This window comes from Scleropages formosus, chromosome 23, assembly GCF_900964775.1.
Source record: "Scleropages formosus chromosome 23, fSclFor1.1, whole genome shotgun sequence".
In the NCBI taxonomy this organism is placed as follows: Eukaryota; Metazoa; Chordata; class Actinopteri; order Osteoglossiformes; family Osteoglossidae; genus Scleropages; species Scleropages formosus.
The window spans coordinates 16,088,808-16,107,625 of NC_041828.1; the positions used below are offsets into that span (position 1 = coordinate 16,088,808).

An 18,818-nucleotide genomic window follows, 5' to 3' on the forward strand; every position below is an offset into this window, starting at 1 on the left:
GATAAGCCTTTACACAGCCGCTACTCCTGTATTGTACCTTAAAAAAATTGTAGGAAGGTAATCAGTAGTAATCTATTCTGAGTTTTATGCACCTAGTTGTGCGATGAACATCTCTGCATAAAATGGAAATAAACTAAGTTTACTTAAGAATCACGTCTGCAAGTATGTCTCTTTCTCCTAATGTAATGGACAAACTTTATTTCTCTGAGATGTATGTCGCTTTGGAGAAAAGTGTCTGCTAAATAAATAACTGTAAAGAGAGATAGGAATATTTTGCTCTAGAGTGCTTCTTTTTTTGACCCCTAGTTCCCATCAGATTGTCCTCCCTAACACACACACACACACACACACACACACACACAGTCTGAAGCCACTTGTCCCGAGGCGAACCAGAGCATAACCCAGCAAAACAGGGTGCAAGGCTGGAGGGGGAGGGGGACACACTCAGGTTAGGATGCCAGTTCGTCACAAAGGACCGTAAGTAGGACTCGAGCCCTACACCCGCCAGAGGGTGGGACTCGGCCAAGGCTGCTCCACCACTGCATCCACTCCTTTTGGGAAACCAAAGTATCCAAGCAGTATTGATCTACCCTGATTAGACAAGTATATTTGGTTTAATATATCTGGAAGTAGAGCTATGAGGAGTAGGAAGTCTTTTAATAGACCTAACTTTCATTGTGATCTGGTAGGATTACCTTGCTAAAATAACCCTATGGCACTTTGAATTTTAGTCTGGGCTCAGATCTGTTACCCTTAATATACTGAGTAATTTGGAGCACTGCAATTGCTCTAAGCTGTCCTGTTGACCAGTTCACTTACTGTAAATGCCTTTTTTATGTTTAAATATAGGAACAATTTTAGGTAGGAAAGCTCTAGACTTTTTTTTTTTTTTTTTTAAAAAAAAGGGAGGGGGGAGCTCAAGAAACAAATTTCTCTGAAAGAATAGAAATACGTACCCTCAAAATGGGAGTGTCTTGCTGAGAAGGGCCACATTATAGGCACTTTGCCCTTACATGCCATATTAGGACCTCTAGACCTTGTGAATGGCCCAGCTCCATGTATGCCTTTTAACAACTCTGTACCCAGAACACTTAATCTTTCCTTTTGAAATTACTAAGTTCTATCACTTCACTAGTAATTACTGAAATTACTATCAGTTCCTGTACATTTTTTTTTCCCCTCTGTTGGATTTTTATCTGGTTCTCTTGGGTAGTCACTGTGACTCCACTTCCTGATTAAGGAGGAAAAGAGTTTGACTTGGACTTTTGTGTCTGTCAACTACAAACTCATCCTTACAACCTTTACTTTTCCTATTATATAACATTTGCTTAAGTAAACCCAAAAGTGAATACATGTCATTTGCACAGACTACACCAAGTGGAGACAAGTGACTCTACCCTCTATAGCCATGGTCCATCAACGGCTTACTTTCACTTTACACAAAACTGCAGATTTCATCACATGATGAATAATAAAGTGAGCTGTTGCACTCATACCGACTGTATTAGCTCTTGGTTGATGGGAGTTGTGGAATTCAGTCCCGCCACTGGATAGAAAAATAATGTGGAGTGGGCGTATCTTCCACTGATGATATGCGGGGAATGGTAGTTTTTAATCTTGAACTTTGTTCCAAAAGTAGATGCTGGCCTGGACCTCAGGCTGGATCAAGAAGACAACAGTATATGGCAAAAAGGAATTGGGAGTTCTAAGGTGCCAACTTACTAAACATGCCGATAAATAAGCTTGTGCAAATACAGGGTTTGCATATGGAGCCAAGCTGAAAACTTGATATACCACAAAAAGAAATCCATTCTGGAGTTGTACATTCTGTAAATGTTGCTGTGCCTACACAACATTTATAGAACTGACTGAAAAAGTACACAAATACTGTAACTTGTGTCTGCACTTAAACCCATTCTTGGTTTTATCCTTTGTTTTTGGAAAAATGGTTGAGCAACTTTCACACTAACAGGGTTTATTTAAAGATAACATTTTACAATTCACTGAAATGGCACATGTACTATCTGTAAGCATCTTTTTACCAATTGTTTGCAGGATCTCCATGCAATTAAATCACTCAGATTTAACCACCCAAGTGCTTTGTATGTCTTCCTTGTGCAATGAGTTTTCCGGTCGCCTTGCTTGCAAGATCTACGGTCGCGAACGCCATCGTCCGCCCTTGCTTTAGCACTTGGGCTGTAATGAGCAAGTCTTCTCCTAGCTTGGCTGCATTCATGTACCTGATAAAGACAATTGAACCGAACATGTTTCTCTTCTGCAAATTCCACTTACAGTCACGAATCATGAAGTGATGAATTTTTTTAAAAAAAAGGAGTGGTAGTCACGTGGACCGACACGTACGTGATGTTCATGTCCACGCTGACCCCCGGAACCCCCCGCTCCGTGTACAGGAGCGCAGTCGTGGAGATGACGTCCACTATTGTGGCCGTCATGCCGCCGTGCAGGGTGCCCATGCGGTTCAGGTGCTCCTCCTCCACCTTCATCTCACATACCACCTTACCTGGGCTCGCGGACACGATGTTCACCTTGGGGGGGGACCGGACACACACACAGAGAGAGAGGGGGTCAGGGAGAGCAGAGCAAAGCTGCTGCGCGCGCAGAGGACACTCGGGCCTCCACAAGGTCAGCGACCCCGCGCACCGAGCTTCTACTCCGCAAAACAGTTTGACATCATTAAAAGTTTACAGGCGGCTAACGGAACACTTTTGTCTGAAAAGAAAACGACAATGTGAGATGAATCTCCTCAAACCACTTCTTCTTGCATTACCTTCCTCAGAACTCGGTCAAAGCCAGGGCTCTCCACCATGGCGCGGAGGCCTTGTTTTAAAGAATTTAACGAGAGCGACGCCATGGTGACGACAGCGGTGAAACCTCAATGCCAAACAAACTGGATTATTCTGAGCTCCGTGCGAGGAAAGGTATGCCGAGACGAGCACCGAGATGCGCAGCTGCAGTTGCCCCGCCAGGAGGACGCTTCTCTCCCGACTGCACGGCGTCACGTGACTGAAACGCAACCCGCGAAAGCGCGCAGGCCGCAGCGCTTCATTACATTTTAACCCGCTCGCTCAAAGCTGGATCGCACTGGCAGGAAGTAGCTGCACGCCCTCGGCACGCGCTCTATTCAAGTTCATTAGTAAGAGCTGTGAAATTGGACTTCGGCACCAGAAGTCAGCGTTCAAACAGGGTACGCCTTCGAACACAGCCCCCACTTCAAATGGGTCATTTCTAATTAGTTCCGCGTTGAAAATACTCCAGTTACCACCACTGTAAGCAGACAAAGAGCGTAAATCTGTAACAAAAAGCATCACATAATAAGCTAGTTTTCTCACTTAAATATAGATGTACATGCCGTTTTGTACCCTGAATAGTTCTGTGTATTCTTTGATATTTGTCCCACATCGACCCGGAATGTAATAAGGGGTGCACAGCAGCACCGCAACTCAACGGCTCACTGTCACTCTGTTGTTGTTGTTTTCTGCAAAGCTGTGTTAGCGGCTCAATGGGAGTGTTTTCTCTGAAGTGAACATGGACGGGGGGCCGGAGTCAGACGCCGGGCTGGAGGCGCTCAGGAGCAGCCTGTGTGACGAGTTCTCGGCCGTCAGCGGCGCGGAGCGCGGGGTATCGCAGCACTACCTGTCGCGCAACGACTGGCACATGGAGGTGTGTGAACAACAGCCGTCAGCTCTGTCAGTCAGTGTGTGTATTTAAGCATCTCTATGTGTGCAATCGACACATTTACCATATAACACGCTCCATGGTGACAGCAAGAGCCGCTCTTCTCAGTGCTGCTAGGGTGTTCGGCAACCGGAGTAACTAGTGCGGCTTTTTCTCTGAGCTCTGAAACATGTTAAGCGAATCATTAGGAAAAAAAAAACGACTAGTTTTATTCCCATAGCACAAAACTGTTCTTCTCCTGTCACTGCACAGGCGTGTCGTGAAACACAGCACCGTTGTCTCCAGTCGCTGGTAGTTGTCATATTTTATTTTCCTCAGTTGTCACAGTCATATGTTTCATGATGTATGAGTCTATGACCAGTTTGTGACCGTGTTCACTTTGCACAATGGAGTGTGTCAGGTGCACGGAGTGACCAGGCTGGGAACAAGTGTGGGAGGATTTGTTGCTCTTTTTACCCCCCCCCCCCCCCCCCCCCGAACACAGAAAGCAATAACCAAGTCCAAGCTAAAGACACAAACAGTTTGAACCACTAGGACCATCACACACACACACCATCTGAACCGCTCATCCCATATGGGGTCACGGGGAGCCGGCGCCTAACCCGGCAACGCAGGGCGTGAGGCTGGAGGGGGAGGGGACACACCCAGGATGGGACGCCAGTCCATCACAAGGCACCCCAAGCAGGACTCGAACCCCAGACCCACCGGAGAGCAGGACCTGGTCCAACCCACTGCGCCACCGCGCTCCCCCCACACACTAACACACACGTATGTATATTTACATTTTTTCATGTAGCAGACACTTTTCTCCAAAGTGACGTACATCTCATAGAAATTACAGTGTGTGCATTAGATTAGCAGAAAGAGAGACTCGGATGCAGACGCATCATTCTAAAGTTCAGTTAGTTACTTTCCACCACATGAACCAATGTTCATCGCACGAATAGCTGCATAAAACTTTATCCGAATGCCCATGATTCCTGATCACATCCCTAATTATTTAAAAAATAAAAATTTGCATTACAGAAGTAGCTGTGTGAAGGTTTGTCTGTTTAACAGGTACGATCTGAAAAGTTATATGGCGTGAACATTTACACATTACATGAACTTAAGAGCTCATGGGTGAAGTGAGTCCAGAACAGGGGAGTTTTAAGACCCTTGGACTGGATATCATCAGTGTAGCAGCGGTAGGTGAATCCATGGGAGGCGACGACAGGGCCAAGGTAAGAGGTGTAGACTGAGAAGAGTACGGTGCCCGGTAAATATGTATAACTGTATGACGCCAGGGTCATTGGAGCACTGGGGACTTGTACTGAGGACTGGCTGCACTTGCAGCCTGTTGTTCCATTTGATAGGTTGCTTTCAGGGCCAGCTGTCAGCCTTATGGGATGGGGGGTTGTCAGGGTTAGCAGTAAGGTTGGAGGTGACTTGCCGCAGATGAGTTTCACACGGTTCCATGCTGTCCTCCTCCCAGAGAGCCTTGAACTCGTTTTTCGACGAAGATATGAAGGCCGCTTTCGACGAAGCTCAAAGTTCACCGGAGAGGCCGGTCAGTCCTACAGCTGAAAGCAAAGGCCTTCAGTCCGTCGAATGGTAACGGCATGATGCGCAAATGCGACTCACGTTGTCACAGCTTCTCACCACTTCATTATGCACGTACTGTGTCACAGTCAGTAGGGAATTTTACTCTTTCAAATGGGGCCCTTAATCGTGTCTTTGCTGCGGTCGCCGTCACTGCTGGTACTGGGCACATGTTTTACGAAGCATAACATCCACACTTGAAAATGTCCTGCTGTAACTGGACAACTAAATACCAAGCACCGATGGCTCGTTGTTTTGTGAGTTCAAATAGCAAAACTCTGTTCTTGTTTTATTTATGTTAGTAAAGGATAAATATTTAATGAAATCCATATCATAAGAGAATCCACATATGTGATTTCTGTTCTTAAACAGTAATGTGGATGTATTTATTGTGTGCTCCTCTTGTTTCTTACATCTTTAGCATAGACTTGACAGGGGATGATGCGGTTTGTTCAAGCACGACTGCTGATGTGGTGGACAGTGCTGCGCAGCGCGACTCGACAGCGCAAGAGGATTGCAAGCTGTCCCTCATCACCTGGAATGTAGACGGCCTGGATACGGACAACCTGGCAGAGCGTGCCAGAGGCCTCTGCTCATACTTAGTCCTGTGAGTGACGCAGACGTGTGACTGAGAATGAACGTGAATCCGGACCAGAAATTCGGGACTGCTTATCTCATTTTTGTTTTTAGGTACACACCGGACGTTGTGTTTTTGCAGGAACTCATTCCACCCTACGTTAAATATTTGAAGAAACGTGCTGTTAGCTATATTATCATTGAAGGTTAGATTATAAATATATTTAAAAAATAATATTAAATAATACCCTTTGCAGATGTCCAGATGTTTTCAATGTGCTCTGGTCTCGCAGGAAATGAAGATGGTTACTTCACTGGCATAATGCTGAAGAAGTCTCGAGTCAAACTTCTGAAAAGTGAGATTGTCCCTTTTCCAACAACGCAGATGCTGAGGAATCTACTAGTAGCGGAGGTTGTTTTTGCTTGTAAACAAGAAATAAAGTTGTTTAGTGCAAAGTATCGAGGTTCCCTTGGTGCCCACTGGAATGCACACTTCTAAGTAAAGTGGTTTACGTTTTTAATGCTTCCTGGTCAAAGTGCCCTCTCTCCTGCCCCTCACCTAGGTGAAGTTCTTGGACTGGGATGTTTGCCTGATGACCTCCCACTTGGAGAGCTGTAAAGAGCAGGCCCAGGAGCGAATGAATCAGCTGAGTGAGGTGTTCAAGAGGATGAAGGAGGCCCCTGATAATGTCACTATTCTGTTTGGGGGAGACACCAACCTGAGGGACCCTGAGGTGAGCGCTGACTCAGTGCGGCGTTCCTTCTGTTATTTGCAGTCGATTACTGTTTAGCAGGAAGGGATTATGTGAGTTTACTCCACTGTGTTTTGGAGGGTTTTTTTCATGAAGTGAATTTATGCAGCTGATAGTTTTATTCAAGGCTTTAATTCATCCTATAATGAGACACACACAACCAAAATTAGGTTTGCTGGCCTGATTTTTCAAGATATGAACATCTTCTTCCGGATTGATTTTTATTCTATTTCCTTCACCTTGCTGTTTTCTAAAATCCGTCCTTTGTTTCAGCTTCTTGTCATTATTTTGCAGAAAAACACAGACAGAACAGGATGGTGGGAGTGCCTTAGTTCCTGTCACATCTGTGTCTGATCATAGCTAGGAATGTTGCATGTGTTTGTAGAACAAATCCATTGAAACACTTTGGGTTTTTGGAAAGAGGGTGTTTTTATTTTTATCTGTTTTAATGTAGTTCAAAGTTAGAGAATAGTCTTACAGAATATTCTGCGTGTTTTAGCTTTAGCTGAGGCCTTAATGGAACTTAACTCGTAAATAAAAACAGGGACATCGGTATTATTATGCTTTTATGGTGTAGATGAGAAAATTGAAAGTGGCCAGAGGCTGACTTTGTATGTACTTATGGTATGAATCGGTTGACTGTTGGACTCAGCAGGTTGTGGAAATAGTGGATTTTTCTTCAGCAAAATGAAATCAGTTTTAAGTTTGATGCCTTACAGGATATTTTTATGTACTTCCTTTAACATAGATTTTTACAAAACGTAATTAGTAAATAAATAGAGCAACACCTGCGTTATTAAGCTTTTATTGATTGCAACTTTGGATTTGCGAACAAATCGAGTTAGGAACTTACTTCTTGTTGAAGTTGAGGGGTCAGTGTAATGTTTTCCTTCTTTTTTGATGCGTCATACTTATTTTTAACCTGTTCTCTGTCCTGTGTGTGCAGGTTTCCAAGGTGGGGGGTCTGCCAGATGGAGCATGTGATGTGTGGGAGCACCTGGGCAAGCAGGAGCACTGCCGCTACACCTGGGACACCAAGGCAAACAGCAACAAGTGTGTGCCGTACGTGAGCAGGTGTCGCTTCGACCGTGTTTACCTGCGCCCGGCCAGGCAAGGACCTCGGGTGGTCGCGGAGCACATGACCCTGATCGGAATGGAGAAGCTAGACTGCGGCAGATATACCAGTGACCACTGGGGCATCTACTGCACGTTCACCACAGGCTCCTGAGGTTCCCAGATGGGCTCCCCCTTCTGGGCTCGTGCCATGCAACACTTTGGTTAGATGAGTGTCTTCTCAAGAGTACAGTAAATTATTATACTAATTTAGTCTAATAATTGATTACTACATAACTAGGAACTGTGGGCTGGAAATGGAATCCAGCTCCTCTGGGTCATTCTGCAGGTGACATGTGGATTCCAAACGCAGGGATTCATTCAGTTCAGCTTCTGACTGTTTCTGGCTAATAATTTCCTATCCCTCCTGTGTGCAAGACCGCTGTACATGTTTTTAGTTGAGCCCGAGGAGGCCTTTTAGCACGTTCACTGCTGTGTTAAAGTAAGTATCGGATATGTGGAAATGTTTTCGTTACAAGTATGCTTGGTTTATACTTGTTTTAATTAGCTTTCCCAGACTTTGATGGAAATTAAAGTATAGTAAAATTAGCTGGAAATACATTTCATTTATTACTATATTAACATCTACAATTGTAATTTTTACTGTACTGCATTTTGTGCATGTTGTGTTGGTCTGTTCTTGGAAGGGACAGACCACATGTCTATTAAAGCCTTATTTTGTTCTATTATGTAAGCTACTTGTTCTTATATTTAAATTTATTTATTTAGCAGACAAAAGTGCATTTTGCCAAAAGACAGAGAGCTTGGGAATTGCATGGCTGCAGCTGTAAGTACTCAGTTTTTCTGATACTATATTGCATTGGTAGGGAGTACAAAGGTAAATGACAGATAATTTAGTGCAAATTTATGAAGTACATAAAAGATCCAGAGAGCAGTGGGTCTAATTGAGATGTGTTTTTGGAGTCTTCTTGCATGCTGAGGGGTTTCAGCAGTTATGAGTGAGAGGGAGATTGTTCCACCCCATCATATCCATAACAGAGAATCTTTGAGCTTCTGATTTTGGACCTCTTGTGTGTGGGACCACTAAGCAGCCAGAGGTGGAGAAATGTAGCGGTCTGGTTGAGGTATAGCGAATTATCCTATAGGTATCATGGAGCACTAATGCAAGTGCTTAATTAGCAGAAGTGTGGAAGGTGTGGCTGTACTTTTTTTCTGTTCTGTACAGAACGTGAGCTATTGCTAGAAAGAATGCAGAAGTGAAGATGACATTGTACAGTATCTTTGTTACAAAAGCCAAGTCTGCAGGACATAGAGCAAATGTCAGAATTCACATTTTTCTCCTTACAAAATGGTGACGGAGCAATGAGTTGGTCCTCGTGTGTCTTGTGGAAATATTTGTGTGCAGTAGAATTTAGGTAAGAAAGCTGCACGTTCAAACACTGTCCCTGTTTGGAGCAGTACAGAAATTTGATTTTCAAAGCCACATTCTTTAAAATTGCTTTAGGGACTTCACTAAGCCTTGAGGCACAGATGCCAAATAACTTGCAAAAGGTCATTCTAAAAAGTCTCATGGCACCAGAACATTTGAGATGGAAGTGCATTTTTATCAGTTGTGTACTGTAGTTTAAAGATATCCTGATAATCTGTTCATTTGCACTTTAACTTGCATGTGTGAATCTTAAATCTTACAGCGGATGCAGCTGGAACACTTGGCTGTGGTGTATGATCCACACCTTTTGGCCAATGATCATTTTAGCTGATGTCTCCTGTGGTTATCTTCACATTGCTGGCCTTGTGCTCCAGACTCAAGGATTGGCTGGCTTAGTACCAGAATCCCAAGGCTGAGTTTGAGTGCTCCAGCTGGGAGCAGCGTCCTTCCTGTGCTTCGGCTTTATTGTACACCTGCCTGCGTGGGTGGGTGGGCGCTTAGGGAAGACAGGTCCCAAATCAGAGTATCGCCGTGAAAACTTTGAATAGTAGAAACAGCCATGTGAGGAGGTATGCATACTGCCAGCTTCTGCTATAAGTGGAATACACTTTGTCATTCTTCCTCATGTATGAATTGAGCCAATTACAAGCTTGAGCATTTTAGCGGTGTAAACTAGAATACCATAATTAATTTCCGAATCTTTATTCTACTGATTTTGCATCCCAGAATTAAACATTTAAGACATTTCATAAATAACACTGAACAAGCGTCTTACAGCGATAAATATTCATTTACACACTGTAAACTTCTGTATTACAAAATACAGCATATATAATGCACTTTTTCCAGCTGGTGTTTCACAGATCCTGATTACGCATAGTGTACATTACTAATCTGGTATCCATGCTCAGATGTGTCATTTTGAGTGTCGAGTGCCAATCAGAATCTGTGAAGGACACCCAATTTTTGAAAAATTAAAACAGAATTCCACCTTTGCATAACTATATCTATGGTAAGTAGAGCCTTTAAACAGAGCACAAGGGCTTTGATGAAATCTGCAGTTTGCAGATCTCCTGCTTTAATGTGTATGTTTTTAAAGCAACAAAATTGTATGGTCCATCCTTAAATACATTTTTTGCATGAGACTTGTTAGGGCTTGGAAATGCCCTCATTTTGTATTATTAAAATGTAACTATTTTCTACACCAGTCCTTAAGTTCCACGTGGCTTTTCCACACATACTCCCAACATTTCATAGGCAGCTTGAGGTTAAAGGCAGGACAATAATATAGAACAAGCTGGGGAATGTTAGATGCATAAATATCCATGTGTTTTAAGCTCCATTTACTCAAAAATTATTGCTACATTTAAAACACACAGGTTCTGATGTTGTATGATAAACAACAATCCATTGTGCACTGAAACATATTCAGAAATAAGCATTAAATGCTGGGCTTGTGTTCCAAACCTCACTCTTTAAAATTAAAACTTGATATTCTCTTCATAAACATTGCACAACAACCGATCAGTGGAGGTTTTGGTGTTGACAAATACTGTCAGAGGACTTAATATTGTTTAAATCTTCCACTTTTGGGATACTTGTAAGTGCCCCATGATAGCATGTAATCAGGTATCTAAAGGTCAGTTCACCATGAATAGAAAAAGCACGTAATAAAAGCAAACATCCACTCTACACACGGACTTCAGTCAAAAGCAAGTCTCAGCTAGCATTGGTTTCTACAAGCAGCTTCTTTACATAAGCAGTAAATATGTGTTCAAACTATTCATGACCGCACCACAGATGCGGACAACCAAAATGTACCGTGGTTAAGTTAATCGGAACAAAAATCTTAAGAGTAATTGATATGCATTTGGCACAAAGTATTGCACCCTCCATCCCCTATTTCCCCTTGGTGTCCATGGTGCGTGGTATGGAATCACTGTAAAAGATGGATCCTAACACGTCGTCACAATGCAGTCTGTCCCAGCAGTGTGCATGTGAAGCAAACATCTTTCACTCAGTTTTTGGACTACTGCACTTGACCTAATTAATGCTGAAAGTCTAAATAACTCTGAAAAATATCTGTATGTAGGCCCCAAAGGAAAAAAAAAAAAAACATTTAAAAAAAGAAAAAACCCACACAAGTCAAATTAAAAACAAACAGGTTACTATATGTGGATATATGCTTTAACAGTTTAAAAATGATCTCCCTTGTGTTAAAAATTAAACATGCTGAACTCCAGGTTGTCTACAATACACTCTAAATTCTCCACTTGGTATTTTCATATTCTGGTTTCTTCCAAGCTGCTGAACAAGCTACAGGTGAGCATGTTTCTAGGAGACATCATCATGGAGGGAAAACCTGTTGTGCTGCTGACTGTACCGCATTCATGATATGAACCATCACTTGGCAAAACAATTGTTACCTAAAGAGAAACAAACACCCTTTCAATTATGCTTACTTCTTATGCAGTCTGTTAGAACTAAAAGTTGCTGACATTGTGGGGGTTAAAGAATCATTCCAGCACCAGGCATGTTGGTAACCATCAAATTCACCCTGTAAAACCACTGTGAGCTAAGATTGAGAAAATTGGAAACTCATACATTAACAAAAAAAAAAATGCACACCAATAAAAACCCACATTAAATGTACCATAAAACCATGTTAAACATTGACTAATGTGTAGTTAGCTGCACATGCTCCCCAAAGTGCCAACATTACTGCTTGGGGCCACCTGAACTTAAATGACTTACCTGATTGCCAACTTTTGCTCAGTGGGTGTGTCATGAATTATAAATAGCGCAGCCCAACCCCCTGCCATGTGCTGAAAGAACTGCAAATGCATTCACCCATTGGCTCAACCACACTGTCCGACATTCATCCGTTCGGTGTGTCTTTACTCTTGGCATTAAGTTCAGAACAGTGTGTGGGCGAGATCTGCAATGCAAGGTTTTTTTTTTTTTTTGGCATGCTGGGTCTAAACCACGTTGATCCCGCTTCCCGCCACTGTCCGCTTGCTGCAGTACATGGAGCTGCCGTGGCTTGACGTGCTACCATTCATGTAGGACGTCTTGAGCTCCATCTGACAGGCTGCAATAGCGGCATTGAGCTCCACTTGAGCTCGGTGGACGACGTAGAACATCAGGCCGATGCTGATGACGATCTGGAGGGAATGAAGATGGATGGGAAAATATTAGCACACTCTGTGCTAATGTATAATGCATAACAAAAAGGACACTGGACATGCCAAATTATCTAAGCTGCAAAATACTACCACATTAAGGGACTTTTGGCTCATATTTATAGCATACATCCACAGGACAATGCTGTGGTTGGAACAAAGATACCAACGTGCTGTTCTGCTCAAAAAGGAGCACAAATGACATTAAAAATTGTGACCCAACATTCAGTAGACTGCGTTACCACCAGGCAGCAGTCGCTTTTTTCACGTTTAAACAAAACACTGCTACCAGAGCAGCCTTTGATCCCATTTAACCTAAACACATTGATTTCGTTTCATAACCTGGAGGTCACAACTTGTACAGGTGCCAGCTTGACTAAGTGCGAAGATTCTCTTCAGCAGGACAACCCGACTATGTTGTGAAACCCATGCACTTGAACAAGCAAGCAAGATTTGCTGTCCATAACTGGTCGAGGGAAAAGCTCTCTACCCTGAAATGGCTCCATGACAAAGACTATCTACTATGATCTTTTGACCCGGCAGCGTGGAACCCGTGTTGCGTAAAGGACAGGACAGAGTGCAGCGCCCACGCACCTGTAGGCTGAACACAAAGTAGCCGCTGACACTCTGCTCTGCGATGACGTCCTCCATCGTTCTGAGCGTGGTCCCAAGGTACGAGTTCAGGAGCTGCGTTGGAAGCAGGCCGACGGAGGAAGCCACTAGGTAATTTGGCAAGGACACATCTGTGATCTGCGTGGCAAAGCAATAGAAACAATTCAGGCAGGAAGTCTCTCCCTCTCCTGTGGTCACACCGAGTGCAACACTGGATGGGCAGCTTAGGGAGACAGTGGTATGGAAGCAGACTTGCCGTTTTTCTTCCGCTACGCTGGATTGCTGCATTGGCCATGAGGAGGATTCTGATGTTGAACCCAGGAGTTTTAACTCACACACATGCTGTAACTATGGGCACTATCAAGCTATGAGACGAACTTCGGAAGGTGCCAGTGACGTGAAGAGCTACTAAAGAACTATGAGCTAATGGAAATCACAAAGGAAACACCCTACAGGGTGATTAATACCTTTGTGTTTAGCTTGTGTGCATGGTTCTTCCTATTAGAAACACTCAAGAGAAGGATAAAGATGTTATCTAGGACCAGTGAAACAAGAAAAGCAGAGCATGTAGTTTACCTGCACCATTTCCCCACCAAGTAGCATTCCTAAGGGACACAAAGACTCCTCAAAGTGTTCTACCTGTGTTATCTGTGAGCCCGTATTCTACAAATAAAGTTCCCATACTTGAAAGGGTATTCTTGGTTTACCATACTCACTACACGTAATGGGAGTCCGATAGTCCTTACCGGAAGCATCGCGATTCACTTATTTGCTAACCCTGGACCAAATAAACTACATAATATCATGGTACATGTGGAACACAAAAAGGGCTGATATCTGAATGCGAAGTTTTAGTATAGATACCTTTAACCTGCCCCAGTGGGATTATTCCGGGAGAAATTATATTTTTATTCCAGCTAAACAAGGACCTACTTAAAAACAGACATTCAACTGAGCAGTTTTAACATGTAAACCTCTTTTTGGGAAGCTGTTCCCACACTTTGCTCTTAACTTCATTCAATAACCAGTATGACATTTTGCTGGATTCATTTACTCAGTGTTTGAAAATTTAACTGGGAGGAGAGGGGGGAAAAAAAAGGGACACAAGCAAAGGTTACAAAAGTTTAAACCAAAATATGCATGAAAGTATGACTTTCCGTAGTATGGTTTCAAACAGAGAATCCAGCGGCTAGCAGCAGATGCAAAAAAAAAAAAAAAAAAAAAAAAAAATTTTGCCAGCATTGCACTCCTAGCGTTTCGGGTTACCCCCATTAATGCTGCGCTTTCAACATCAGCATAGAGTCCGAAGTGCTGTCACTCATGGAAAAATGTGCTTACGGACAGCCTGCGATGGAACCGAGACGTCTATTAGACACGGAATGCATCGTACCCTTGGACTGTATGGATTATGTTTGCAAAAAGAAAGGGGGTCAAAAGGGTTAGTATCATTTGGACAGAAGAGTAGACTTAAGTGGAAATATATGAAAGACATTTGTGTTCATTTGAAAGTACTTTTGGCAGAGGGGGAAATAAATGCGTTGTGTCACCAGTGAGGGATCGGTTGCTTACATCAATTACCCCCCCATCCAAAAAAAACAGCAAGGAACAGCAGCTTCATAACTGAGACAAACTTTCACACTTGTTTACCTTCTTGGCAAGCCAACAAAAGTGCAAACGGAACATTTTTCCCATGCTGCCAGGAAATCCACTAAAGGACTCCAGTACTGTGCTTCTAAGTTAAACATTCCCAGTTGCAGAAGGAAAATAACTGAAGCTTTAAAGGCATTTTCAAGGTGATGGAACATCCGGTGAAAAGCAGCGCTATGCAAGCAGCCTCACGGTAACAAAGAAATTACAGCAACAAATCATAACCTGTCAGGACTGGAATCTAACAATGCTTTATTCAACTCTGTCTTTTCTTCTTGTGGAGGTTAAAGAGCTTTGGCAAAGAGCAGAGCGTGTTTCAAGCCACGTGTGATGATTTCTGCTGTCAAGGGCGTAGTTCAGGCAGTCTGTCTCCTTCAAAGTAATGATGTGTCATCATGGCAAATGTAGCCAAGAGCACCGGTCTCTCACTATGCTGGGGGGTGCGTGCCCTCGCACACGCGAGGATATTTCCATTTGCAGAACAAACTCATGTGCATTCATCAAATTAACGTGACATGTAATACAGAACCAGTGCCACTACCTGAAAGCTGGTGAACAAAAGCAAGAACAGGAGAGCTGGGAGCAAGGCAGAGCGTATCATGCTTTACAGCAGACAAAACATCAGCGCAAGGACTATGCTGTACAGGTGAGGGCAATGAGCTAGATAGTGGGACTCCTCCGTTCAGCCAGTGCTGCATCAGCAAGTCCACTGCAACCCGTCTTTGTGACTCTGGCCATCTGAGCGTCTGCAACATGAGGAGCTCAAGCCACTGCAGGGATGTGTCACTGAGGAAAAATAAAACTGGTACCCTTCCAACACAACAGTACTGCACCATCACCGTTTACATTGCTCATAATCCTCAGGCTCCAAGTCTTAAGGAACAGGTTTTCACTGAGTAAAAGAATGCACTCAATTAGCCAAAATAAATAGATTCAGTTCATAAATAAAAGTCAATAATACATAAAACAGTTCAGTTTACACATCACTATGACCTACACTGCAAGCCAACTGGTTTTGACTCATCACACCGGAACAAGTTACAGAAAACAGAGGTGGCAGCCAGTAGGGAAGAAATAATGTTGGGAAATAATCGCAAAATAGGCAACTTAAATAACCCACAAAAATTTCTTTAAGAAATGGAAAATGATTCCTTTGTGAAACTGAAATGTCAGCATTAATAGTTCAGCTAATGGCCAACATATACCGTGAATCACATGTTAACTGACTGAAGATTTTTCTTAGAAGCAGTCCTCTAAAGTCTATCATTTAACTAATGATATAATAACTACTGAATCATGTCTCTGGTGTTCTCACAAATTATTCGTGAAGTAAAAAATAACTAACGTGTATAATCTAACATTGGTTTCAGATCCCAGCTTGTTAGATAAATAACACAAAGTAATACTGTAAAAGAGCAGCAAGTAGTGTAGTGGCTACAGCTGCTGTCTGGACTCAGGTTTGAATCCTACCTCCTGCTAGAGTAACCCTTGATCAAGCTACTTACTCTGAATTGCTGCAGTAAAAAAAGACCCAGCTGTATAAATGAGTAAATCACTGTCAGTCACTTAATATTTTAAGACAGTTAGAAAAGTGTCAGCTGAATGAATAAATGTAAAGAAAGCAAAAGCACCAGGTGTTCATGAAAAGTGTCAAAAAAAAAACTGTATAATCATTACTAGTTTCACAAAATACCTGTGAGGTTGAGATAACTTAGGAGAATGAGTGAGTACGGACAGCAGCAGCAGGCAGCGTCTTGGACGAAGCAGTTACTCTGTGGCAGCACAAGGTAGTTGGTTCGAATCCCCTCTGTGGTACCCTTGATCAAGCATTATTAAAAAAAAATACTCTGCTGTATATATAGATGAGCGAATCATTACAAAGTCGATCGACATCAAGTGACTGGACAAGGTGTCAGTGGAAGGCAAGGCAATAATGAGGGCTGTCATGAATCATTGCGACTCGTTTTCAGGTCGACTTCTTCGCGCTTTACGCTCCGCGCTCACAGCGGACGGATGCGGGTTTCAACGCAGCGACCGAGAAGAACAAGAAGAGAAAGGAAGGGAAGGGACGTTCCGCTCGCTCGCTCACTCACCGAAAACACGGCGTTCTGCAGCCCGAACGGGATGGGTGTGAGTCTCGCTAAGGCCACGATTTTGAGTCCGCTGCCGCCCTCCACCACCCGGATGACGGCGCTCAGCTGCTCGCTGCTGCCCACCCTCGTGAGAACCCAGTCGGTGAGCAGCCACTTGCACACCACGTGCGCGATGAAGGTGCCGATGAGCACGCCCACCATCACGAGCCCCATGCCGAACACGAAGCCGTACAGGTAGCCGGCGGCCACGTTCAGCACGATGTAGCCCCAGCCGCAGGGGAAGGAGACGGCGATGAGGCCCACGATGAAGAGCAGCGCGCCCGCCACGCTGTCCAGACCCTCTACCCACACGAGCAGGTCCTTCAGGTACTGGCGCACGAAGGCCACGGAGGAGAAGCACACGGCGCTCAGGATGCACAGCAGCACGGCGCTTTTGAAGCAACAGGTGGCCACGCAGCACGGGTGCCTGGCGTCGCCCAGGAAGGAGACCGCGGAGGAGGCCGGCGCGTCCCCGCACGCCTCGCCCTCCAGCTCGCCCTCCGGCTTCCCCGGCGCGGCGCTGCATATGAGCACGTCGGACATCTTGTCGCAGTCGGCCACCGGCTCCGGGGTCGGGGCCGCCCTCTGCAGCCAGCGGCTCAGCTGGATGTGTCCCCGACCCGCGGCGTGCTTTGCCACTTTGGCCAGGAGCTGCAGCGCCGCCGAGCCCTGGCTCCACATGGTTCCCCGAGAGGAAGTCCGGGAGAGCCGCCTGCTGCTCAGAGTGCTCTGCCTCCCCTCCAGCAGCAGCGCCTCGGCACACGGCTCAGTCCGCCGCCCGAGTCAGGGGACCATCCCGGCCGGGTGGGAACCCAACACAGCAAGGCGAGCGGCGGAGTCACTTCGGCTCTTTTATCTATCACACCATTCCGGAGGGAAGTCCGATCATAAAGTCGAAAAATGTCATTTTTCTCGGGCACTGTGACTGAAAGAAGGAAAAGAAAAAAAAAAAAAAAAACCCAAACAAGGAAGGAGTTCGCAGACGGCGGTAAGTAAGGAGGGAGAGAGCGGTCCGGTGGGTGGGTCGGTCGGTCAGTCGCTCCACTCCTCAGTCTCCATCGCGCTGTTTATCTGGGTACACCAGCAGTGTAGAGTGGCAACAGTCCGCGGAGCGCCGGCGCGCATTTCCTGGCTCCTGCTTCTCCGCCCTCACAAACGCCATACTCCGCAGAACACCCCGCGGCACACTTTTCGTCTCGACTGGAAACGCGGCGTTAGTCCCCAGGCTGAAGGGCCCCCCTTGCCTTGGGGCTCGGGGAACAGTAAGTGGGGGATAGCCGGAGCAATGAGCTCAGCTAGCCAGCAGAGAGTCTCTCAGAGTGTGCCGAGCGCCCGGAGCTCTAACTTTCCCCCTCCGCTCCGGGCGGTGCTCTACTGCTGTTAGAATTGAGCGGCTGCACTCACTCCGTCCTTTTTTCCCGTTCGGACATGGTTCCAAGGCGTCGCTTGTGTTGCTGAGCTGTCGGGCTGCTGCCGCCGCTCCGTTCGTCCGTCGGTGCAGGGAGCGCAAAGACCCGTCGCTCATCTGGTGCTCGACAGCCGTACCCTATTTTCACCTTTGCCCGCAACGGTAAACGGCTGGAGACGTATTCGTTTTCCACAACACTATTTATTTTCCCAGAATTCCGGAGCTGTCCACGTGAGCGGCGCTCTCTCCAAGTATCGCGAGACTAGAAACATCACGCACGGCGGTGCAAATACCTGTGCTGGGTAGTAACACAAGCGCTTGATGTCCGTATTGGCAAATGAAAATGGAGTGAATGAAATGTTAATTATTATTAAGACTTTTTTTTTTTTCTCTACTCAAGTTTTTTTCTTCTGAGTTATTATTGCTGACGCGTCGCAGTGTGTCGGTGTTGGTTTAAAAAACATAAAGCAGTAAAATAAGGAAATTCTCAACTTTTGAATGTTCTAATCTTTTAAAATCTGTACTTACAATTTAAAAAAAAAAAAAAAAACAGTCGTACGCATCCAGAGGCATCGATGTTTAATGTCTTTCCCAGGAACACAGGTGCAGTTCACACTGAAATACACCCCCAACCTCCCTTGTATCCCAGTGTCCAGGGAAGCCTCATGTCCCCCCATTTTATTGTGTAACATCTTCACATACCTCATATTTTTCAGCAAGCCCAACACC

The 18,818-nt window shown here is 44.7% G+C and overlaps 3 protein-coding genes across 3 annotated transcripts; 1 reads left to right on the forward strand and 2 right to left on the reverse strand.

The window, feature by feature from the left end:
- Positions 1-885: 885 nt before the first annotated feature.
- Positions 886-3,215, reverse strand: acot13 (acyl-CoA thioesterase 13). Its single transcript, XM_018727141.2, has 3 exons — positions 2,789-3,215; positions 2,362-2,546; positions 886-2,240 (listed from the first exon to the last, which is right to left on the reverse strand). Exons 1-3 carry the CDS (start codon positions 2,870-2,872, stop codon positions 2,084-2,086), a joined length of 426 nt encoding a protein of 141 aa, XP_018582657.1. The 5' UTR covers positions 2,873-3,215; the 3' UTR covers positions 886-2,083.
- A 237-nt stretch (positions 3,216-3,452) lies between these two features.
- Positions 3,453-8,384, forward strand: tdp2b (tyrosyl-DNA phosphodiesterase 2b). The gene is made up of 7 exons (XM_018727139.2): positions 3,453-3,681; positions 5,171-5,289; positions 5,699-5,884; positions 5,968-6,059; positions 6,147-6,265; positions 6,417-6,587; positions 7,552-8,384. The coding sequence occupies exons 1-7, from the start codon at positions 3,547-3,549 to the stop codon at positions 7,831-7,833; spliced, it is 1,104 nt and encodes a 367-aa protein (XP_018582655.1). The 5' UTR covers positions 3,453-3,546; the 3' UTR covers positions 7,834-8,384.
- A 1,410-nt stretch (positions 8,385-9,794) lies between these two features.
- On the reverse strand, positions 9,795-17,601 carry tmem64 (transmembrane protein 64). The gene is made up of 3 exons (XM_029248078.1): positions 16,643-17,601; positions 12,885-13,040; positions 9,795-12,272 (listed from the first exon to the last, which is right to left on the reverse strand). Exons 1-3 carry the CDS (start codon positions 17,360-17,362, stop codon positions 12,087-12,089), a joined length of 1,062 nt encoding a protein of 353 aa, XP_029103911.1. The 5' UTR covers positions 17,363-17,601; the 3' UTR covers positions 9,795-12,086.
- Positions 17,602-18,818: the final 1,217 nt, after the last annotated feature.